Source organism: Ascidia mentula, chromosome 5 (genome assembly GCF_947561715.1).
Source record: "Ascidia mentula chromosome 5, kaAscMent1.1, whole genome shotgun sequence".
Taxonomy (NCBI): Eukaryota; Metazoa; Chordata; class Ascidiacea; order Phlebobranchia; family Ascidiidae; genus Ascidia; species Ascidia mentula.
The window spans coordinates 4994737-5019899 of record NC_138570.1 but is presented as its reverse complement, the minus strand read 5'-3'; the positions used below and the strand labels follow the sequence as shown (position 1 = coordinate 5019899).

At 43.8% G+C, this 25163-nt stretch overlaps 1 protein-coding gene across 1 annotated transcript; it reads right to left on the bottom strand.

The window, feature by feature from the left end:
• Positions 1-586: 586 nt before the first annotated feature.
• On the bottom strand, positions 587-12463 carry LOC145902252 (uncharacterized). The gene is made up of 7 exons (XM_082990150.1): positions 11469-12463; positions 8175-8326; positions 5508-5588; positions 4704-4765; positions 4138-4304; positions 3190-3361; positions 587-2476 (listed from the first exon to the last, which is right to left on the bottom strand). Exons 1-7 carry the CDS (start codon positions 11598-11600, stop codon positions 2151-2153), a joined length of 1092 nt encoding a protein of 363 aa, XP_082846276.1. The 5' UTR covers positions 11601-12463; the 3' UTR covers positions 587-2150.
• Between the last annotated feature and the right edge of the window lie 12700 nt (positions 12464-25163).

Below are 25163 nucleotides of genomic sequence, written 5' to 3'. Positions count from 1 at the left end.
AGAAAGGCTGGGGAGCTTGAACGTTTCTTGAACAACTGATATTGACCCGGGGAATGTGGACGAGGGATGTACCTTACATAAAATCACAAATAAAGTTGCACTTTAAGATTAGTTTTCTGCAAAATATTTCTGCATCTAGCACCAAGACGACAAGCAGACATAAAACACCAAAAACTCCACCAACGCATCTGTGCTCATTTAACCGCAATATTGTTACCCTTGCATCAACAATGATTGCTTTATGACGTGCTATGACACATAGTGCCAGAGGACAGGGTTCAAGTAGGGCATTTCCCACTGACAGGAATACTGAGAGCTTTTAATATACATTATGTTTTAAAGTCTAAAATAAATGGCAAAGTTCCCCATTTGTATTGATTAATTTTGTGTATCATTTTTGTTGTTTTGTTAAAGCAAGTAGAATTATAACAGGCCCCAGAGGGATTTCCATCGTCAAGGCTGGATGTTACTTCAATTTGATGTGATCTCAAAGAAGGTCCTCGCCTGGGCAATTTTTTTTTCAAAGTGCCCAAACTAAACCATGTTAGGTGTCTGCGCTGGCCTGAAAAAATCTGCTGAAAACTCATCAATGTTCGCTCGTTTATTGGACAACGCGCGTAGGAAAATAATACGTTTACAAATGCACGTAGCAAGATAACACAAACATATACGCCGGCTCGTTGGTGAGCGCGAGAGAACGGTTGTACATAAACACAAGAACGCGGTCGCAGCTAATAAAAGTTGCACGTACCCCGGGCCCAAGTTGAAAGAACAATTTTATTGAGGTGCATGACCTCCCTGCCAATACTGGCCACTGTTAAAATGCCTCTACCATTTTTGAGCGATGTTGGGCCGCCATATCCTACAAACAAAATCATAAAAATGTAAAGCAATAGTGGAGCCCAACAAACGTCTGAAAACGTGAACTCGTACCTGGTGGGGAGTCAGGACGGGCAGCGAGTCGAAAGAAAATACTTTTAAAAAAGAAAGCAGCGCGCAAACCATTACGGGCGTCCGGGACAAAATAAATCGTGTTCTTTAGGAACATGGAAAACAATAGGAAAATTCACGTACACGAATGTGCGATTGGTGCCGGATGTGCATCGGTGGATGGTACAGTAAGTGCTTTGTTGTATCGGCTTAAAAAGCATCAGTGTCGGTTTGTGGTGCGGAGTCGGAATGCAATAAAAAGTGAATGAAATAAACGCCGCCAAAAATCAAATGACAATTTCGACGTTTTCAGTTGAACCAAAACAAAAAGCTAGGGTGGTAAAAGATTCCCCAGACAATGCGTACAACATTACTGTACGGCCTGATGAAAACAACTGTGCGCCAAAAAAACACAATACTGTGTGCTAGAATCAGTTCAGTGCTAGAATTTTTCAAGAATTTACAAAAAAAGCGCGGCCCGTAGCGTCATAGTAGATATGCCCATTGGAGGGCGCTCCGGCGCTAGATACCTGCACGTTTTCGTACGAACGCGCACAAGATAAACGAAAATATTGCGAAATTACAACGACGCGTACACCCGTCAGGAAAGTTGGGAGGATAAGACCGCCTATATTGCACCATTCAATCTTCAAATGTTTTCCGTGTGGTTTAGATCAAACAGAATACAGAAACGAACTTTGTTATGTTTATGGGTATAGGGCAGGGTTCGGAATATTAAATACTGTATCCTCGACGGAAGAGGAAACCTGAAACAAACAGGTTGATTTCTATAGGGAAAACTATAAAGTAGAGAAAAAATAGTAGCAACACTTTTGCAAGTTGGACGGAACATTTAGGCTGATATCACGCCAGCATGAAAGTGTGGGTTCCAGAAACAATGTAGAACGCGTATCTCGCAAAAAACGTGTAAATTTTCTTCTCGAAACGGTTCTGTACTATTTCTGAAAATATTTCCCGAAATAAAGTCAATGTTTTCAACGCCGCTCAATCACGGCAACATTAACACCACCAACACACGAACGACGCTTGAAATAGTGAAAAAACAGTTTGTGTAATACTGAAAGGGTGGCAGTATTTCTGGCTGACACAACAACGGAACTGTGTACTGCATCGCTCCAACCGTCGAGCGTCGGCGCCACGAAAGACCACAGCAAGAGTGACGTATCGGGAGCTCTGATCTCAATTACGACGACTTGGCTTCATGGCCCCTCCTCTGCAGTGGCAGGGTCTGATTCCTTCGATTTAACGCCGCTTGACCGCTTGGTGTCGCTAGCGGCAGCAGCATCGTCAGCGTTGTTTTCTTCGTCCTCGCCATCGGAACTTGCAACAGACAGTTTGTCAGACTGGGCGACCCTGGACATCTCCATCGCCGCTGGGGGCGCACTTTCTCCCGAAGGAGCCGGTCGACTTCCTTCCGTCGTTTCCACGACAACGCTTTCGCGTCTTCGGCAGCAGCAGCACATGATGTTAGACCGACGCAGTGATGTTTCGGATTTCGTCTTATGCCCAAGTTTCGCGCTGCGCCCTGCAAAGTGTACGAGTACATTTGAAAGAGTTGAACAGTAAGGTATTACACCAGAGGACTTTAAACGTCCCTGGGACCCCAATGCGTTGCGCAGTCGATATGCGGAGATCGACAAACGAGGTTTACGAGTCGCGAGCATCAATTATTCAAGGCATCCGATGGGTTCGGACAAGAAGCGAGAGAACCGGCGCGCCTGCTGCGCAATACGCGCACGGATTGCACTGAACCGCTGCTGTTCAGTCGTTATGAAAATTTTATGTGACGCAGCGCAATCATTTCACGTATAACTGAAACTTCAAGTATAGTGTGAATTTTAAACCCCACAACTGGCTACAGTCAAACTTAAGAATATAAGTGACTTAACTACTAACTGTTAGAATACTCTTATGGCGCAATGTTACTACCCCTTATGGCCGAATGCATAGCAGGGGTTTAGCATGTTTCCACTTCCATGTACATGATTCAGGAACATGAACAATGGACTTGACCAGACACACAGCGAACAACATCACTGTTCACGTTAACCAAGGTATTGTTGCCACGGACGTCCGCAGAAAAACAATTCAGGGGTGGCGCAAATTTTGTTTTTCTGTGTAATTTTAATTCTCCGCCCTAATATGTTTGTATTAATTTTGTCATTGAAGCCCCCCCCCCCTCATCAGGACGAACAGTAATGTCGCATTCTCCTATATACGTCACAACCATGAACTCACGCGTGATTTCCTCTGTGAGTTCAGCGAGCAGCGGAGACGACAGAAATCGCGGGTACGAGTCGCGGTGCATGAGCGTGTAGATTTGGTGCTGCGCCTGCGTGAAGACTGTCGCGTCTGTCTTGTATTTCAGCTGGTCCACAATGTCCTCGCGCATCTTATAGTCGATGTTCACCTGCAGAGCAAAAACGAGGCATTATTTTGCGAAAAGCCAGCACTGTTGGTATTGCAGGGTGGAAGCCTCAAAACTGCGCTGTGTGCAAATTTGCCACTGCGTCGGTGTGCTGGTTTATAATGTTTTGTGGCTTTAAGTGATAACTAACACTATGTATTGTCTTGTGACAGGTAGAAGTGCCAAAAGCACACAAATGTGAAGCTTTTTAGCTTGCTATTGGGCCTTCCTCCAAAAGAAATACCAACAACAGGAACACGTGACTGATTGAACTATTTTTTTAAACAAATGACGGAAACTGCGCTCATGACGAATGTACAGGAAAGGATGGACAAGATAGACGAAATGCCAGTTTCGCCCGGGCTCCAGATCGCCAACAACGTAATAAAGGATAATGAGTACCGTTGTCGCGTGCATTGCCGCGCATCGACCGCTTCTATAACAGTCTTATTATCTATGGCAAACTGCCAACTTGGAAGGTCGCATCAAGACATGTGTTGTCTCATGTTTTTATTATCCGCAAATATATCTGGTAGGGTTTTGGCTTACAATGATGCAATGGGCTCTGAATCCGAACAGAATGCGATAAAAATATTCCTTTTTGACCAGAGCATGATTCATAATAAAGCGTCACGGACAAGAGGAATGTATTGCTTTTTCGCACGTTAGCATGGCAGTATTTTGTACTATAGTTTGCTGTAATAACTCAAATCGCGTGCATCACAACATGCGGCCATGGCGTCATAGCTTTGGATTTGACGTCATTGAGAGGTCTTTACCTCGTGCGGCGAGTAGACGTTGATGTAAGTGTCGTAGATCGTCTGCGCCATCTTCTCGGCGCGTTTTTGTTTCGTCATCTTTTTCAGGTCTTCGCAGGCGAGCCAGAACTTGAGATTCTCATCGGCGATTTCCGATTCCAGAAAAGTACGGAAGACGTGGCGTCCGGCTGCGCACAGACGGGAAGTTGAGTTGATTTTTGGGTTTGGGAGCCAAGAGACCCTCGTCGTGACTTTTTATTGAAATATTTTACCGAGCGGCATTACGTCAATTTGGCGCATGCAATGTACAATTTTTTCTATTATAATCAGCGTTTTTGAAACCTCAAAATACATATTTTTTACTGAGGATGGGGGGTGGAGAATAATAAACACATTAAAATAAATGCGTGAATAATGAAAACAATTACTTTTCAGCACATGAAACATTTCGAATGCCTATGTGATTGGGAATATCATTGAACCCAATTTTCGTATTACTGCGGCGGTAGAATTTCCTTGTGGCAGATTAAAAAATCGCCTTCGGTTTAAGGTTTGGTGACAGACCGGCTTACAGCGGGGAGACTTACCGTGATTTTTGAGCAGATCGTCGAACGAGTTTTGCCATATCTTAAGATCGTCCTCCGTAATTCTAAAAAAATTAAGAAAATTATTTGATAACAAAGTTAAGAGTGCTTATACGTTGCCGGCTGTCAGTATATTATCATACGTCAGAGCCTTCACCATAAACGCCCACAGCCCTTCATCGTTTGAGCCATTTGCGACTTGGCCGCCGACCTTAAGTTCAAAGTCGCCTGATATTTTAATCGATTTTCAGCGAACGGTATCGATTTGAGAAATATATTCGGTTACCGATCAGAATGCTCTCGAACGCTCCAATCAAACCGTATGGACGCCCTATACAACCAGGTTTAGTGCAGTTATTAGGCGAGCTCGTCATCGATTTTCGCATCAAACCATAATCAAAGCCGAATCACGTAACCATAGTAACCGGAGGACCTTTGAGGCCGCGTGATGAGCGATAGACGAGGTCCCTGATAGAATCGATTGCTACTCAGCAAACACGCCCCAAAACAATCAATGTTTCGTGACATAAACCCGACGCCCTCTAGTGGTAATGATGTAACGCGACTTCAGACAAAGAACTATTTTGGCAAAACACCTTCAAAAACGTATATGACTATTTAGCGGTATTTACAGTTACTTTTAAGTTGACCGTTGGGTACTTAACGATTCGGCAATAAGAGTGAGGGTTTATGGGGCTCGAAAATTTTCTATACTTTTAAACTGGACGATATTCGCTTCATAGCAAAGTTGTCCCTTTTGGACAACAAGGAGGCACGAAAAGCGCGTATAATTAAAATTAAACTTACGTGCAGTGTGCCAAAATGTCTTTGGCATGCCTCCTCTTACCGTTGGGCAGGCGTAGAGACTGAGATCGGACGGGTATCGATCTGCAAACCAAAACATCATTGCTTATGATGGGAATACGGGTATACGTGCACTTAAGGCAGTCAAATGCACGTACACTTACAATGCTACGTTTTCAATACAGAATTGATGCACAAGAAAAAGCATTACAATTTTTACATCTGACAATAATTTGAACAGTTGTTATATCAATTACATTACCAGTGCCTAAAAAAATACACTCAGCATTTGCACCAAAAGTTGCACTCAATTAGCCTCTGACCGAGCAACGCAAACAGAGATCCCGCGATACGGAAAAGGCAACGTTCGAATCCCGGGGGTCAATCTTAATCAGAGGAGGCATGGGAGGGGATAATAGCGGGAAGGTGAATTTAAACGGATCAAGCGCTTAACTAACATCGATCCGAAAGTAGAAATTCGATACAAATAGTGACCTGACAGGCCTTCACTCTTTGCGTAGTATGTAACGGATCGGTCACTTTGACCGGCTGTGATAGGTCTCCCACGGGGCCCGAAGACGTTGCTCCCAATATTCAACAACGTGCATTCAAATAGGCTTTGTAGCGAATCGAAAATGATATCTATCAGGATAAGATGTCTCGCGATTAAAATACCGCCCAGTGCAATGAAACTCATTAACATTGGACCTGTGGCTCAACCGTGAAGCAATGAAGGGGAAAGACAAAGCTGGTCCTCCTTCAGAAGAGTTCCCAGATCTGCGTTTTTTTTAGTTTAAAACATAACGGGAATTTACTTTTAAATCGTTGCGATTCCCGAACACTTGTAATAAGATAAAGTGTTCTTTGCTGTGTCACCACGCCGCGTTATGCAGTCAGCTACTACAAAAAAGAATACACGGGGTGTTTTCGTCTCTTCCTTGAGCATTAAGTCGACGTGACGGGCCAACAGGAGTTACGACCGAGCGGAACTTGGACGAAATCAATATAGGTCTGCCGTTTTGTGCACTGCAGCGACAAACGGGGCGTGTATTTAAGGCAACAGGACACGTCACTTCATTAAAAATGCATTTTCAGATTTGGAAGAACCAGAAGGGCACATATGCAGCGTCCCCGCTTCGTCTACTTTCCAGTACAAACCTACCAAGACTGCGCTCCCGTGCGGTAAAATAGGCGCCTGGATTTGCTTTGCTTTTCTTTTGACCATTACGGAACATCTAGGGGGCAATACGCGTCTTAAGCTTTACAGCCCAGGTTGTATCTAGTCGGGAATTTACGTGGGAACGTAAAAGCAATACTGGTCGGGTGAATAGCTTTCTGTTCCGAGTGCATCGAAAAGAATTTGAGTAAGGATTTCGGGTTCAATGGATACACGTATGCTAAGTGGCCTATATATGTGGAACACAATACGCACTGACATCAGACCCCAATAAAGTGCAATAGGTAAGATTTAAACGGCATGACGCACGATTAAGCCCAAATCTAGAGTGCGACACCAGTAACGTATTTAACGTTTACCCCGAATTTTGTTGTTAAATATTTGTCGTAGCAAGACGTCGGAGGAAACTGCCTTCCCTGTTCATTTTTTAAAAGGTCAAAGTCATTTAAAATCCTCAAAATATATTAAGACATTGCTCTGCTGGCCCACCTGGAATCAAGAATGTAAATATATCCCCCACATTGATTACAACAAAACAACAAACGCCCATCACGAATTCCCAACGCACAATACAGGTGACGTCACAATTGTGGTTTTGAATAACCTCTGGCTTGGCTTATCTAATCACGGAGCTGGTATGTTACGTCATGCACTTCTAAATTCGTTTCCCCGTCACACTTAGAATACGCGCCCGACTGCGTCACGTCGTAGACGCGTACACGGGGCAGACCTTTCTCGATCTTCGGAATGTAAAGTTCGCGTCGGACTGTGACGTCGACAAAGGCCGTTCGGAATAATTACAAGGCCGGAATAATGCGTCCGTTACATTCATACGCCTCCAATTATAGGCGCGGTAAAAGCGACCGACGGTAAAGGTGGTCAATTAGCAACAACCTGGAGTTAATGCACCGACAAAAAGGATGGATTTGGTTTGCTAATGTTTTCCGCACCGATGTAGGTATCAGACCCAGGGCCATCAAAAAAACAACATTCTGTTAATTTTGGATATTTCGCCGAAACAGGTAATGCATTATAATGTTTGAACCTAGAGAGGCGCAGGTTAGAGGGGTGTCTATTTATTGGGATTGCCTCGTTTATTACAAGCGGTATAAAGCCAACAACAAAAATGGGTCTGGGTTAAAACCACATCGAAAACTTGTGAGTAAAATACGGAACATCGAATTGTGGATGATAATTAATACGCCATAATCATAACGAGACGCCTTGTACATAGTTAGCTTCACGGCGACTGCGTTGTAGTCACCACAGAGTAGAAGTCTTGCTTGGCAATTTCGTAGTGAGTCGCCTAAACTAATTATACCTAAGGTGGAAACAGTGGACCTCTTTGCAGCCTACTAAAACATTTCTCTATCGCTTGTATACGTTTTGCAGATGCGCGTTCTGCGATTTACAGTCAAAGGGCATAAGTTGTAGCACGGGAAACCACAATAACGACTAAAAGCCTTGAAACACAAGAACCAAAGAAAACTTACCCGACTGGAGTCTTATTGGGGCAGGGTCGAGCCAGTGAGTTTTGCTTTTTATCATCGGTATCGTCTTGTTTTAAATTGCTCTTGGCAGGTGAAACAGCCGTGGATCGACCGTCTTTCGTCCATGACCGGGTCATGTGATCACCGATGTAAATCTGCGATGACACGGTTGAAAAATTTAGCTCCATTGGTGACTCTTGTGTTCTGTGCTTGTGTGATATAACGATACAATACACGATTTATTTAGAAAAGACGTGGAAAAAATAGTCCTTTGATTTTGTACTACACGTAATGGTTGCGTATACGAGCGACCGAACATGTGCTCGTCTATAGTAATGTTGTGGATAGTTTACTTTCAGGAGTTAGAAAGCCTAAAAATGAGGTTTTTATGGTACATTACTGAAATCAAACTTCACAAACAAACAAAATACAGATTAAATATGCGTAAATCGTTGCATTGTTCCTATTTTGACGGGCAAAGGTTTCCCCGTACAGAACTTCTGCAGCGGTTACGCCACATAACGACAGTACCACCTCATAAAAGCAAATAAGCGAGCAGCCGGAAAGATAAACATCGACCTACGCCATTTAGAGCGTCCTTTGAGAACATGACTTCCAAGCTGGGAACTCGGGCAGACCGTACGCAACGCGCTGGCCAGTTGGTAAGAGTGCCGATAGCTCCAAACGGCAGAAACGACCACAGCAAACTTATACTGACCCTACGTGGTAGCAGTCTGTGTCAATAATTCAAAACAACGGGGCCATGAGAATACATGGCGCGTTAGTGGGATGCTGTCGAAATCGCAACGGTCGCCCATCTTATATTGTGCATAATTAACAGCCCGTACCCGGACATCAATTATTTACACGCAGGCTTGCTGTACTTTGCCTGCACATGGAGCCTCCCACGACAAGTACAGATGTCTCGCGATCTAATCAAATCAGAACTCCTGCGAATTATAGCTCCAAAGTATGTACGGCACGATGAAAGGCCAAAGTTTATTATAGAAACACGAATACTTCGGAAAATAGGTGTTTGTTTTGTACCAAAAATACCAAAGCGATGCCTTTTTACATGAACGCACGTCTCAGCGCCCAAACAAACACCTATTTTCACGAAAAACATGCATTAGCAAAATCGGGATTTGGTCTCGGTTTATTACAGATACCGTAAAAACTAAGGATACCAAGGGCACCCGTCTGTCCTCAAGTAACAAACAGTCTCGCTGGTGGGAAATTAACACACAACACAACAGTTATTTGCCAAAGCAACCCTTTGAGCCAATAGTTTTTTTCCCCCCTTGATGGATAAAATCTATTACAGCCTCCTCCTGCACGTCAAGGTGTTCGCTGATACGACAGCATCGGGACATGGACTGGGCAAGTCCAGGACTAGGCTTAATTCTCCTAATACCCTGTCCTAAGTCCTCCTCGACTACTCTCAATTCACTGCCTCCGTATATTCGGCTACAGTTCGGATGCTTCTAGTATGTCTCATAAATTCTTGGCCACAACGCGGTGAGTCGCCAGCCACGGTTCCGTTGGGAACTTATAAACGTGGCCTGACTTGCGCTGTGAATAAATCGTCCACACGCTGCCCAATATCTTGTCTTGTGGGATTGCCAAATGCAGGAAAACCCACGTAAACCCTCGCGAAGTGAATTATAAACTTATTCTGTTGCACCACACTTCTCCGTCTACACTATCTTCTCTATTTGTTGCTTTAAATCTCCAACTCAGAGCTGCTGTGATATCTTGTGCCCTGCAATTGCTACAAAAACGTACTTTAAGTCGGTTTTAGCCACAAATCGAACTTTTATATTTTCTGCTAGTCATCATTAAACCAGTAAGCTATCTCCTAAACCCTATTTTAGCCCTAGCCTCCAATCATTCAACCTACGTGTTTTGCATACAACTCACGGCAATTCTATGTCACATTTCAACCGCATATATCTATATACCAAACGATTTCAATTTGGGCCCTTGTAGCGCGACATACAGCCTCGTGAGGCAATATAACTGTAAATCGATACAACAAACGCCTTACAAGAGGCCGTTGCATGAACCCTAGATGCAACATCCAAGCCCTCGGGCAAGCTGTGCGACACCAAAAGTCACTGACAGTTTTTTGCTTGATTGACGATAATGGCCGCTACATGCTGAAGTATGTTAAAATATCTGTTTGTTAACGCAAAGGTGTCGCGTTTAGCCAGGAGATCATCCAAGCCAATCAGCAAACCTCACCAAAACACGACTATGCTTTTACTCTGCAAACTTTGAAAAGTACAGCAGCTTTAAACTATTTGTTTTAAAATACCACGTAACCCAACTTATTGTGGTTTAAAACGACGATATGCTATACTTTTTGATCTGCCAGCTCAACTGACATCGAAGGAGTTTAGTTTCTTCTGTGCAAACATTAGCTTTGCTGAAGCGGGCGACCAGTGCCAGAACGCCTGGAAACCCTTTCAACCTGATGTATCCTGCTGACTCACTGCATGCGCTTGGTTAGCATGTTTGCTACAGAGAAATAATAAACACTACGCGACATAGGTAACGCACTGTCAGTTCAATAAGGAACTTCCGTCTGTTGCTATTAATTGCGACAGTCGCTTAAAAGAACAATTGCCTCATCCGGGTGTTGTTCTCCGAAACATTTTGACCCAGGAAGCGGCATAGCCTTGTTGCTTGACTGAACTCCAACTTTTGCCCAATATACGAATACAATTAACTTACGAGGTCTGTACATATAGCTGCACTGTTTTGGTACGCCCATAGCGGCATTAATCTGTAAAGCGACAAAGCAAAGTATGTCCGCTCGCTGCGCCGGTGTCCAATGCCACGAATGCAACACCTGTCGCACCCTCATTGACCATATGTTGTGGCATTGACCACCATAATGCCTCTCGTAATGACCAAAGGGAGAAGAAAAAGGGTCTTGCCGCACGTCTGGCAAGAGAGGATTAGCCGACCAGCATCCATTGAGGCCCTTCTAATCATCATCACGGCGAATCGGAGATATATTGCCGAGTCTCCAAGGCGTTTCGCTGCAGTTTCAATCGATGAAAGGAGCTCCATTAGGCACGACCAGCAGCAAATCCAGTAGCGGCGTTATGGAGAAGAGCGCTGCGTAAATTCCAATAAGCCGAGTCGTGTCGACAGAATGGGAGTCTGACTGTTACTCACGCCAGTCCTCGCAAAGCGCTAAATGTCTCCCAAAACTTGATACCAGACCCAAGCAAACGCACGTAGCGCATCGTTTTAAACATTGTTTCAAATTTGTATGATAGCACTTACCTGGCGACATTCAATAGTCTCGGGTGCCTCTGCAAAGCAAAAAATCTGGCCCAGCGACTCAAACAGCAAACTTTCACCAAACCGACCACTTTGAGTGTGTCGGCGACGCGGAAGACAGTGACCGTGATCCATAGCGCCAAAGCTCAGTCCTGCGTACGGACGTTTAACGACTGGTTTGTGCAGCACGATATGCAACAGCTTAAACTCCCACCCACTAGCTGCCTACTCGTCATTGGCTTCACGCGTCTGCGCTTTCTCCAGACAGATGAGCTGAGCGGGTATGAAAGGACAAATAATATGCGTCCAGGGAAAATCAATGATGGCACGTGTTCAGAAGATCGATTCGCGTGCAAACGCGGTGGTCCTAGAGCACGGAATTTTACCCGATTCTCGTTCAAGATTGTGACTACTTTCTGATGTATCTGAGTGGGTATTGGCAAAGGTGCAAATTGTTGTTCTGTGTTCACCGGGCGCCGTTCGTGTGATTGTTGGAATGCGAATGTATGGTTGGAAAACGCCAAAACCATTAAAATCATTGCCATTGTTATGTTGTGGAACAAAAACACACCAGATGTGTTCATGCACTGATCGTTTTAACAAAACGAAATAACTCACGCAAGCGACCCCAACGTAAAACACCAATCGAATGCCTTTTTCGTGATTTTGGATTGCCTTACATTATCACATACATTTTTTAAATGAGATATTGAATATTCTCCCGTGTTTTTCGCTGTATTGCAAATATTTTCAAGAAATATACAATGCTCTAAACTCTAATGGGGTACAGGCGAAATGCGTTGTATGGTCTTTTGTCTATAAACGGTCGTACAACGAGGAAAGATCTTTTGCTCCCTCTGGTGGTGATGGTGGTGGAATTAACTTTCTTCAAGGATACATTTAGATTTTTTACATTTAGCGTTAGGATTGTTTTCCAAAACAAGAATGTTAGTGCGTATATTGTAAAAAAAACTGTACATAGCCTATGAGCAGCAAACACAGCCGCACTGCAACCAAAGCAGAATTCTTGAAAAACAAATACCGGCCCACATACGTTCGCCTCGAGAAGTCGCTCCCATTCTGTCTGCTTTGTCATGTTCTGCTTTCTCTGTTTCATCTCCGACGCCAGAATGAATGGAATAGATTGGGTGCCCGGCCCACCTTGCTCTGCCAGCTACCCAGTGGGAATTTGAAAGGAAATGTCCGCGTACACGTAGTGATCCTCACAGTACAACAGTGGAAGGGCGCCGACAGTGGCACGCTCCCTCAGTAATGATAATAATAATACCTAACTAAGCGGACACAGCAATGTAGTCCTGCGATACATACACACACACGCACGTGAAATACGGTGTAACGCACGGGCTATATTTAGGTAAAGGAAGGTGATTTATGCGGCAGGGCTAGCGCGATTCACGCATTGTGTATATTCAACGACGGGGCGCATAGGGTTGTTCCAAAAATAGGCAAAACCTATGTTATTTCTTTTTATGCGTCAAACGTGCTTGCGTCTAAATGCAGCGGCAACGATTGCTCGTTAAAAAATGCATTTTTGCGAAAGGGCAGGTGGCGTTTGTTTGCAAACACGCATATCGATCATAACCTGTATGCAAAACATCAAGCCACCTCCATCTCGAAGTTAATACAAACTTATGTCGATATGGAGTTGACCTCCCTAGCTTCGACAAGCGTTTACACTAGAATTGTGCTTCCGACAAAACGTTTCACTCAGCATCCGAATAATGGACTCATATCCAAATGGTTAATTGGGTCGAGGTCATTAAACGTCTTAATGGCCAATGCTTGCGTATAATAAGGTCTATTTTAAAACTGTTCACGTATATGGAACAGAAATACACCTCCCTCAAGTAAAACAAAACCAAGCGAAAAGTAAGTAACATGACCTACATCAAACATAGTGCTATTCTTACTGCCAGGCATAGTAATTCATAACACTTTCGTAACTTAAGTGCCAAAAGAACAATTCCTATTAATGACCTACATCTTTTGGCAGCTTAAAAAACATTAGATGTGCTTTGTTCTTCCTGAAGCAAATACAGACACGTGATACAAAACAACGTAACACGATCCGTTTTATCATTTTCTGCATAGGATCATGCACTGCTTGGTCTTCAATCTACAGCGGTTTCCTGCATGCATGTATGCGACATTGAAAAGGCTATTCTATGTCGGTATGAAATGAGGAAAACACTGGGCTAAGCGATCAATGACAATCCCCGAACCATTACCGAACTACCTGGCGTACAAATTTTGCTATATACATAAAACTGCTGGCGGCGCAACTCTCTGCAGCTATTATCTAATGCCCCCCACTCGTTCGTGTTCCAACTACACAAACGACAAACAGCCACAACCAGTTCTCATTTCCCCGCGTGCCAACGACTATAACCACTCCCGTACTGGATGTATTTACGCACTGCATGCTCAAAGCGTTAACGAATGCGAAATTAATGGCAGCCATGATGTAGGTCCACTGTTCCTCGTATACTGCAATTACAATAACGCGGATGTCATGCGTTAAATATAGTTTCAGCAACCCTTCCATTGTTTAGTTTAAGTCAACTCGGATGCCTGGTATCAACGTTGCAGGAAACGACGTTAACTTGACACACTATAAGCTTTAACTGTACAGTCAGTTCACGCAAAGACACCGCATTTTTCAAAACGTAAACGGAGTTTAACAAATGACTGCAGCATTTACACCAAGAAAATCCTCATTTCACCCTGCCATTGTTTCTATTTAGCCGCTTGATTTTTACCAAACCAAACTACCTCCATTGAAACCACGGCTTGAGCGTCTGTCTGCTTCAAAATCGTCACCCGTTTGTAAAGGTTGTAATCCATACCAATGTTAGTGCAGAAAGCAAAGCAGTGATCTGAACGCACAAAAATGTACGTACAATTGCGGTCGTGCGTTTTCTCGAAATTCGTGTGTCAGCGGTTGTCGCGTACGTCACTTGTTTAAAGAAACAGCGCCTAAAATAGCAGTTATTTTTGCGCAAAACAAACGCAACTGTAACGTATTACGCACGCACGTACACCTTCGAAGGGACACGAAAGCTTTTTAAGTCCATTGTTAGCACAGAGCAATGGGTTTAATAGTAAAATCAGTGACCAACCGAATACGCCAGCAGTATGCACGTTAGCTACAATACATTTGTTGTCACACACAAGATCGAGATTGCCGAATTTATAGTCAGCGTAGACATTTTTCATTTGGTTAATAAATAGTTTTAAATATGTACATCTAAACACAAACGACCTCAAAGCAATATTAGCGTCTCGATCAACTCGAAATAAATCTTTTCGACTATTGGCACATTTTCTGCCGACAGGTTCCTCGGACATGCGGGAACTTCACCCCTAGCTGACCAGCAAGTTATCGTTACCATCCAACACCGCGTGATTTAGCACAAAGCAACTTCCCATGCAAATCAAAGCCGGACGTTAATTAGAATATTGACCCCGCAAACGGGCTGCCCTAAAGAAATGCGAGGTTAACACTAAATATGCTCCAACAATCAGGAAGAGGTGAAACCCAGTGACGTCGTGTTCCGCTACCTTTATCGTAAATTAAAATGGTTCAGTAACGTTCTGTTTTAGCGCCACACGTCATATCAACGTAAGAAAATCTGTTGCTATGCGCACGAGGTTGTTGTCGTTAATAAAACCATGCTGAGTGGCGTTAACAAATTGCGTTCCGTTCGTCCGCGACTTCGTTCGCGTACGTCATACTATAGCTTAGACGCACTTGCCTGATTTCGTGTCTCGCAAAAATACTGACTACAAACATTACCTTTTTCTGTAGGGGTATTTTTGTATGATTTCTCACCGAATTAATTGCTTTAATACACGTCCGTGACTGTCAGTTGTATTGCCGCGGATACTCGCAACGTATTCCACAACTTCGACAAGAGCTGGTCGGGCGCCCACCAGTCAACCATTGGCAATCTGTGTGTGCGCTCTCGCGATATTTGCGGGACAAACATGCCCTTGATGAACACCGACATAAGCACACGCATCACAAATGCTCCACCGGAAAATTAAATCCGGTTGTCGCACGGTTCCAACGCCTGCAAGGGGTGTATGTAGCCAGGCAGATAAATACTGCGACACAGCATCCGGGAAATTGCAACGTAAATCGTATCATACGTATTGATGATTTACCGTAATGGCAACAAGTGCTAGTAATTTTAATATTGGTTTACCAAGAACACAAGAGTATGATTAATGCTTTTACTATAGAAATATAACAGTTTTCATTTGGAAGAAATATAGAATCACCGATAGTTATAAACATCCGTAATGCTCCATTGCTTTATTGGTACGCCTCAACACGAACGGTTTGCTCATAAACCACATGATCGGATAGTTACGATTGCAATAAAGCGCACCGCAGGGAATTAGAACTTGTGTACCAATCAAAATATAGTAACGGTTCCTAGGACTTACCGGACCACATTACTTCAAGTGCAAAGAACGCTACAAAGTGTTTGAAACTGAGATGCTTTGCCCCTCTACACCATACGCTAGGCCCCACTCACTAAATTAAATATTTGATGGAACTTTTGACTTGTCTTGTCGCCGTTCCACCCCTCACCTATTTCTCTTGGACGTACACACAGGCCCCCGATTGGGCATCGAAAACAATGACAATGCAAAACTCCATTTGAGTCGGAAACACAGAAGGTCAGCGGCTAGTGGATGGGAATAGGCAAGAAACAACAAACAGTGCTTTGAGTGCATTTTCGCCACGCTCGAAAGTTTGTTTTTTTTGCGGAAGAAAAATAACCTTCGCATTTAGGGTCGCGCTTCGGGAGGCCGATGGTTAAATTTGACATTCTAATGTCGGCTGCGGCGACGTCGGGAGTTGCAGCGTGCTTGAAATGCAGGCCAGCGTTCCCTTTCCCCGCAACACCGTCGCGGCCCTCGGGCTTACAGTTAGGGATGTGGAGAATTGACATTTGTTTCCACCAAAACAGTTGTCATGCGTAAAAATTTGGCGTTTGGAGTTAATTGTGTCTGTCCTAGGAACGCATAGAGGGAAGTCATCAATACACTGAGTATCACACATGAACTACTGGTAACGACGTAACGCCTGACACAGTAGCGCAACATGGCGGATATTTAGTCAAAAACAAGTCAGTTCTTGAAGGGAAACGACCGACACCCGATACATTGTCCTCGGGCGCAACGGCCCGAAGGACGTCACAGTGTATTGCTGGATACAAACACAAGTGGAGCCAGTGGAAGCAAGCCGACGAAACCAACAGAGCAATTGCGTAACTGCTGGTATCGCCTCCTGTCGCAGGAAAATAAACTTGCCTTGTGAACGAGACGCATGCTTAATTGACGGGAGTCGGAGAAGAGGGCAGAAAACCGCAGGAAGCAATTACTTGGTCGGATTTGCGGGCTGTGCCTTCAGCTATGAACGGATCATTTCACCTCGATGACAATGGCATGAGACAGGGAGCAAGCTATTTTCGATCGTATACGTGTCGGGCGGAAAAATCTGTAACGTTCGTGAAGGAATATAAGCGTTTCTAAGCGCCGAAGCCTTTTTGGGAGAAGATATCGTGATCGATCAACACTATACTACCGCAGGGGGTTAATTTAACACCATTGAAATACCAACCAAAATAGTATTACACCGTACACGAATTCGATGACAGACATCGCTAGAATTTGAACGTGACCGACATTTAATTAGGACATTGAAAAGGACGAATTTACTCAAATAGTTTAATGCCACACTTCCGCATCACATTAAAAAGGACTTTTTACATAACTTTTAGTCGATTTTAAAAAGTCTTAACTCCGCGCACGACGACCTTTTTTTCAGCGTTTGCTCTGGTCCATTACTGCGAACACATCTTGACAAGACATCTAGAAAACCAGTTATCTGCCAGTTCAGATTTCTTCGTAATCGTGCAAGCCATGAGGGGCTGGCCGAAACAAACGTTGAAATTTTTCCAATTATTGCTCCAACACGAGTGGCGTGGACATGACAAGGGACGCGAGATGTTCGGCACCTGACCATCTATGGGCGCGAATTATAAACCGTGACGATCTTGTGACATGGATCACGAACTTGTTTTGAACTGCCGAGGTGCGTAGGAGAGTTTCTCGCTGACCGAGCGACAAGTGAATCGGTATCGCGATGGCTGCAAATCTGTCAAGGAGTATTGCATGATAAACGGCGTCGACCTCTGCATCTTCGGTTCGTGCGCAAACCGAATACATCGTTATACAGGAGGCTGAAAACGTGGTTTTAGATCGAATGTCGGAGTCACGCATAACGACGATGGAGTTGCCTCTAACCCAGGACGCAAAACACTTTAATAACCATACGAGTTAACTGAACCTTTATCCGTCGCCACAAAACACAAGAAAATGATAATTTAAGAGCTTGCAAGTGGTGATATTTTGTAGGCTTGTATTAACTGTGGTAAAAAAATCACTCACTTGTCTATAAAAAGTCTGTCATTGGATGTCTATCAAACACAGACTTCTCTCCTTTCCGTGCACTCACTTATCTTTGTAACACTCCCAAGTACGACGACATACACGGCATTCGACAAGAGACTGGGACACCAAATAGTGGCTTCAAGACTGGAACAAGCTTTTTCCTGCGTAATCGACTACCCCAGCAAGAAGAAGGAATGGGAAACGTTAAGATTGCTGTCCGGTCGCCTCCCCTGGCTTTGTTATGTGCAGGAATCCGCCGCGTACTCGTTTCCCGGCCTCACAAACAAATCGATGGAAATCGAATGGAAACGCCGCGCGACTCGACCCGGCGAATTTCGGTTGCCATGGATCACGGAAGTGCAACGTCACCGACAAAAAAATTAGGTGTGAAATTATTTGGGATATGTAACGCGCGGTTGCTCCACGAAACTACGAGTAAGAGTTGCAAAATTGCACGCGACTGAACATACCTTTACGGGCATCACCATTTTGTTCACACTCAGCCTTTGGGAGACCGGTAATCGCCAATTTTATGCAGGGTCGCCATCGATTTGGATAATAAAATTAGAAAGACAATGTTGATATTGCAGAACACAATATTATGGGTTGATATGAATTTTAGTGTTTGTAGAACCCTATTTTAAGGACTGTATGACAACCCTAAGTTCGAAGTACATAATTGTTAATCACTAAAACCAACACTTTTTTATTGTAAACCGTGCGACTTTCATTACATCTGTCCTCATTTGAACACAATCTAAAACCATAGGCAAACATGAGCCGTAATTCAGGTTCCGTTGAATATTTTCTATCAACAGTGAGCGAGCGTAGGTGATCATGCGCTGACACAAATCCGACACTTGCCAATACATTCAACACCGAACTAATACCCTTGATTGAAATTATAGATTGAAAAATATCGATTCTTTAAATTGCAATGGTATAGAAATCAGCAGGACGGTCCCGATAGCCAATAATAATCCACTAACCACCCCTTCCTACCTTGTTCGGTGCCATTCCGAGTCTAACTTAATTCATATAGCCTAGTGTAACACGACAAACGTAAACAATCCATACACAGAGCTGGAAACATTTACACCAGAAATCAAACTTTGGCCTGACACACTGGTTGAAACGAGGGGTATCGCATGGTTATCTGCTGACAAACGTTGGTAGTAATGTGCTCGCGTCACCACTCCAAGCGATTTGTCCGCCGTATTCCTGGAATAAACAGGGATCCGAATCAAACTAACTAAAACACAAAGACCACTCTGCGTTGTGACTGCCAGAGTGATATTTACGGAATATGCACTGTTGTTGGCTTATAAGGTGAGTAAGAAATCCTGACCAACAGTGCCCAGCCCACGGGGAGTGCAGTGACATGTTAGAAACGCTTAAAGGCGCTTTCGACACGGCGGAAACGTAAAGGGCATACAGTACTTCTCCTGGCAATGTCATGGTCACGTTAATTTACACCGTATTATTGATCAAGACCTCCATGCCGCAGTACTGGACACTAGAACTTGCTTTGCTTACTGAGTTGAAATATTCACAAAATGCTTACTGAGCCGCGATTTGTCCGAAGAAAACTTTTCAACGACGACTTTAACACAGAAACCGAGGCGCACAATGCTTGACAACATCACAAGATAAACGTACGAAATAGTCTTGCGAACTGTCAAAAGCAAGCCTTTAAAGAAGCCGGGCATATCCTAGATATACATGATAATATACAGAAAAATTTGACATCAAACCAATTCGCCCTGAGCACCGGATCGGTCGGCTCCCATCTTTTAACTGGGGCAAAACCTGCCAACCACGTGAATATCAAATACTACGCTGACACTGGTAGACCACAGGATGAACGTCAAAATGTAGGTGTTCCAACCACACATTTTCCAGCAGCATGTAACCTTTACCATACTTACGTATTTAAACCCTTAGCCCGACCAAAGTAATTTCGACCGCTGGCTCTGTCAAAAAACCGTGGTTAGTAATGACGTACATACACAAAGAAGTTAAAAGGCGACTATAGCTCTCAGTAGCAAATGGGCCTAAAGCATATTTACTGCCGACAGACGAACGCAGATGAACTATGCGAACCGTTTTAAGTGCATGGTCAAACGATCAATTACTTCTAACGTGGTCCAGATTGCAAAGTGCGACGGCTCCGTCCAAAGCGAACAACTGTGAGATTTGTAATGCAAGGTCTCGCCTTATATGCAATGTTGCATGAAAAATATCTGTGAAGAGGGTTCGCAATGTGGCGAAAAACAGGACGTCGTGGTAATAATATTGTGTGCAACGTCATTGTCTTTTACACGCACACGGGAGAAATAGGAATTACCGTTGCGCAATCCACAAAAATGCAAGCATATCACGTGACAAATACAGACAATCCAAAGACAGCTGTCAATCAAGTGCTTGCATGACGCAATTCAAAGCTTGATGGAGTCATTCCGAAAGCCGTAGCGAATGTACGATGACGCAGCAGGTACTCCTAGGAGGGGTTTAGTGACGTAGGATACGAACATGTGGTTCCAGAAATGCCACAAGTTCGAAACAACCTGCTTCCAAGCCGGTCAGAGGTAGAATTCGGCAATTTAATGTCGTCATAAAGGCGTCATCGTAGTTCGCACAGGAAAAGATCGCATTGGAAAGCGGGGTCGTGTCGAAACGCATTCTTTCTTTATTTTTTTTACCACATCGGGATTTGAACCCTGGCCACCAATCCCGATCACAATCCAGGTTCTTTCCTATAACCGCGCGCTGCGCCACCGCGGCAAATGCGCAGATCACAGCTAATGCAACAGATAACCAAGGCCACAGATCGATTAAAAGATGGGAAATCTCAGTGGCAAAGCACATCGACTCCACAGACAGTATTTAAACAGTTGGTCTGTTGGAGACGTTTTAGGGCAAACGTGGCTTTGGCAATCGATCGCGCGGCGAACGTTATCTTTATGGCCTACCTAGTAGAAACAGCAGTTTCCTGTGTCGACTGGAAAGAATGGGCGAAAGCAAATACCCCAAACAAACGGCAAAGAAAGCTAATCGATGGAAAGGTTCAACATTACGTCCAAAACATGTCAAGCGCACTGACCGAAAATAGCGGATTGACGGATTTTGCTTGACCTGATCAGTAAATCCATAAACTTTCATTGCATACATAACTGAACAACAAATACCATCCATTCAATATTACAAACTGACACAACTTGCCCTTTTCTTTGTTCCATTTAAATTTTTCGGTCTCATATGCTTTATTTTCAGCAGATTAGTCCTTAAAACGTACCCAAATTTGTCGCTACACGCGCATACGAAAACCCCAATAATGTTCACTTTAAAGATTTGTCCTAGATTTCACTCAAGAAACAAAATACCACTTTTCCGTTCATTTTGATGCCCACTAATGTGAACACTCCATTCACAAACGAACAACAAAAAACTTGCTCAAGTAGTGGAAGAAAGGGTGTGAAATACTAAGCTGTCGGGTAGCTCGCTTTTGTCAGATCAAATCTTGTAATCTCGCCCCGCCTTGCAGGTGCTAAAAGTCAAACTAAACTAGACAAGCTGTTGCCGTAGTTGCCTTTGCTAAACTTGCTTCCTGAGTTTGCCATGGTTTGACCGACTGACAAATCTGACAGATGAGAAAAGGATGTCCCTTTCCAAAGCGAGAAAAGCACGTCTTGGATAACCCGTTCCCTTGACAGCCGACGATTTCGGTTGGCTTGAGTACGCTGAAATTTGTTAATGGGTGCGATTGGAAACGCTCTTTCTGGAAATGCGAAGGCAATGTTGGGGTTTGAACAAAGAAATCATTGTCTTGCAAATAACTTTTCAATTGACGTTAAATTGTTTTTGCTCCGTTTTTATTTTCCGCCACCTCACACCCACAGCTGGCGAAAAACGATTTACAAAGCCACATCGAGGTTCAAGCTTTTAGAGTGCTGTGTATGGCAGATACACTAATGCACTTTGTTTAGAGCCACGCTCAATCAAGCACATGTACAACAACCCACTCTCAAAAGCATCCTATACGCCTCAATATAGGGGGACAAACCGACCCGGTAAATTTAGACCCGATCGCGTGTCTACATTCCGGCGCACTGCCCTGAACAAACAAACAGACCCCCGAGTAGCGATTACACGTTTATTTGACCAAAGGGATTTGGAGCGGGTTCAATCCTTCGGACGTGGACGGTGTATAAGTGGTGGTGATTTGCCAGGTTTGCTTGCAGGGGACACAGCGAGGCTCGTTTATGTTTTTCGTGAATAATGACAATTGAAAGAGTGTGAAGGGGATGGGTCGGGGAGAAAGGCATTCTTTTGGGGTCGGATTGTCACAGAGGGGCGCCTTTTCCATTGGTCTGTCCCAGTGAAATGGAGATAGATTACCAAAGTAGCGATTCTGTGGAAAAACGAGTTCTGATGGGATAAGCATTTTGTACCGAAGCGATACATGGGTACTACTTTGCGTTCGTCATACCAAGGCGCCTTATTTATGAATCAAGCGGTAACACGAACAAGCTCAACCACAAGTTGACACAAAATTTTAACACGACGAATACACAATGGGTAAAGTGAAATAAAAAAACCTGGCAGTTCATACACAATGGGTGAAGAGTCTAGCAGTCCATCAAGATTTAAAGACAGTACAAGGCTGTTGGATATTTTGCAGAGTATTAATTTCACAGGCATATTTGGCTTTCGTGGGCTATGACACATAAAACAATACTTGGCTTGCAAGCTATTGTACAGGCCATGGTTAGTCTACAACACGACCCAACCATATCGCTTACCACGTGCAACCAAGCGCATCAACGGCGGACGCCTGACATTTAGTTTGTACAAGGATGACAAGCCACGTCAAGAAAACTTCACTGGCGGTCGACTCGCGACTGGGGACATCCGGGTTTGAATGCACTGCGAGCACGGGCGATTCTAATTGGTATTCTGTAAATAGGAGACGCCTTTTCTTAGTCGATCTGTAGCTAAAGAGGGACCATAACATAAAAAGCAATATCACTTTTGCTTTCAACATGAAGACACACTTCATGCGCTTTACAGCTGTCTTACAGACATACCGATTCGGTTACCACACATGAAAGGTTTTCAAAGTCTCCAACTACGTGAGAAACTGGGTTGACTTTTGCATTATTGAGTTTACGCAATATCTCATGTTCAAAACATCATAAATAGTAATCCGAATAAAAAGGATGAGGAATATTATGAATACATCATGAAGTAAACACCATGGGAACTACCTTTACCTTTGACAAGAGAAGCCACCATGCTTCGTAGATTGACATGACATGAAAAGAGTGCTATTTTTGTTTAGCGGCATTGTAAAACAACATGTCAGGTCGTTTACACAAATATACATGCCGCACCCTCCTGTTCGGAAGACTAGAAACGCAAACATTCGTCCAAATATACACATACACGTTTATAGCGATAATCTAAACCCAATCGGTCGGTTATATTCGAGGAACACAAATGCTGGGTTGGCGAAATGTGGTGAACGACAAACATGCTGTTGGTTTTTTTGAGATTGTCTTTACCAAAAGAAATGTTTTCTGCTACTCCTCGCCAAAGCGCGACAAAATGCACGCGCCGTAATTGCCAGTAGGCTAATCGTGTTTACTGTAAACAACCGAAGCGGCCACCACCGTCATCGCCAATGGATGGCTGTCAAACCGTGCAACACTGTGGTAAAATTGTCGACCAAAAGTGACTAACTATGCTCATGTGGTAGTCAGCAATCAGCGGTGTTAACCATTTTACCCAGTTATTAGTGGCGTTTCAGCCTGTAGGTGTAACCAGTGTGTCTTACGAGAGCAAGATACCTGCTATAAATAACCAAGTACCGATATACGTGAGCCTTTCAGCTGGAGGCTAATGGGACATGTTTCTAATCCAGAACGCGCTCACTTTCATGTAACATTACAAACTATGTCGCAGTCGCTACATATTTTTCACCGCAGCGGTCCATCTATCACCTTTCTATTAAACAATCAACGAGAAGGAACACAGTCACGGATTTCCTCTCAACTCTGAAAATAAAAAGATTGGCCCATATTGTTATTAACATTGTCATGTTTGACAAAGTTCTTGTCGAAAGAACTTATGACATCATCATTTTTTTGTCAATCATGACAATGTTAATAACAATATAGACCAGTCATTTTCTGCTCAGAATCAACGAGAATTTGTTGGTTTTAAACCTTTCTACTACGCCATGGAAAACATCCGCTATATGAGACGTTGACTAATTGCTTGCTTGCCTGTCGCTGTAACAAAATCCGTACACGATCGACGCGGAAGGATGGACACCATTGTGTTACCATGCAACATTGTTACAATTGATAGGCGACAGTAATGTCAATTTCAGCACTGCGTGACAGTTAACCGGCTTGATTACAGTGTCCTATTAACCCTCAGTTTACTACATGACCATGTCCTTGTAAAAACCGCGTGAATGAAACGTTTTTGTCAGAAACCAACCGGCTGTATCAACCTTACAATTACCTTGTTACAAAAGCAAGGCTGGTAGCTCCATGCTTGCGCTTCCGCGCTCTTTGTAATTTCCACTACAGTGCGACTGTGCCTGAATGGCCTGAAGCGAAACAACAGTTATGTTGAGCGCCTATTTTAAACAAGTTCCCCGCAACACTGGGCGGCGTATAATGCCCGATCTGTAGAATGCGACAGAAAACTAGGCTGTGTAAAGTTCGGGTGCTGAACGGGTCCTGTAAAAGCGGAAAACACGCACCACGGTCCACAGCATCAACAACACCAAGAATTATCGTGTTCAGATAAAGCGTCTTACAACTTTTGCAACATTAACAGCTTCAATAAATATTACCTCCCCAAGCTGCCTGCAAATTAGGCATCGCAAGTCTTATAGGAGTTACAAAACTCTAGAGCTTCCAGCTTATGCAAAATTAGACTCGCGTAACAAAAATAAGTTTGTCTTCAAGTCTGGAGGGATTCAATGCGTTCGATTTGCGAGAACAGAACTATAGAACGTTCTTTCAACTTTGCCCATTGTTCCACAACAGAGGTTTCGCTCTACTGCCGGATCAGTCATTCGTGACTGCCTTGGTAGCAGATCGAGTTTCGTCTCTGGCAAGTCTTCGTAGTGGCACGATTTGTTAGTTTGAACGGGTCGTGCGTTATTTGAGCGCGCTGGCGCTTTCCCGATGT

Bases quoted from the DNA above. Each gene is read 5' to 3' on its own strand.
- LOC145902252 (XM_082990150.1), bottom strand. From the start codon at position 11,600: ATGGATCACGGTCACTGTCTTCCGCGTCGCCGACACACTCAAAGTGGT. The intron at 8,327-11,468 runs GTAAGTGCTATC...GTGTCATCGCAG, and splicing joins AGACTATTGAATGTCGCCAG to ATTTACATCGGTGATCACAT. The intron at 4,766-5,507 runs GTAAGTTTAATT...TAATTTTTTTAG, and splicing joins GACATTTTGGCACACTGCAC to AATTACGGAGGACGATCTTA.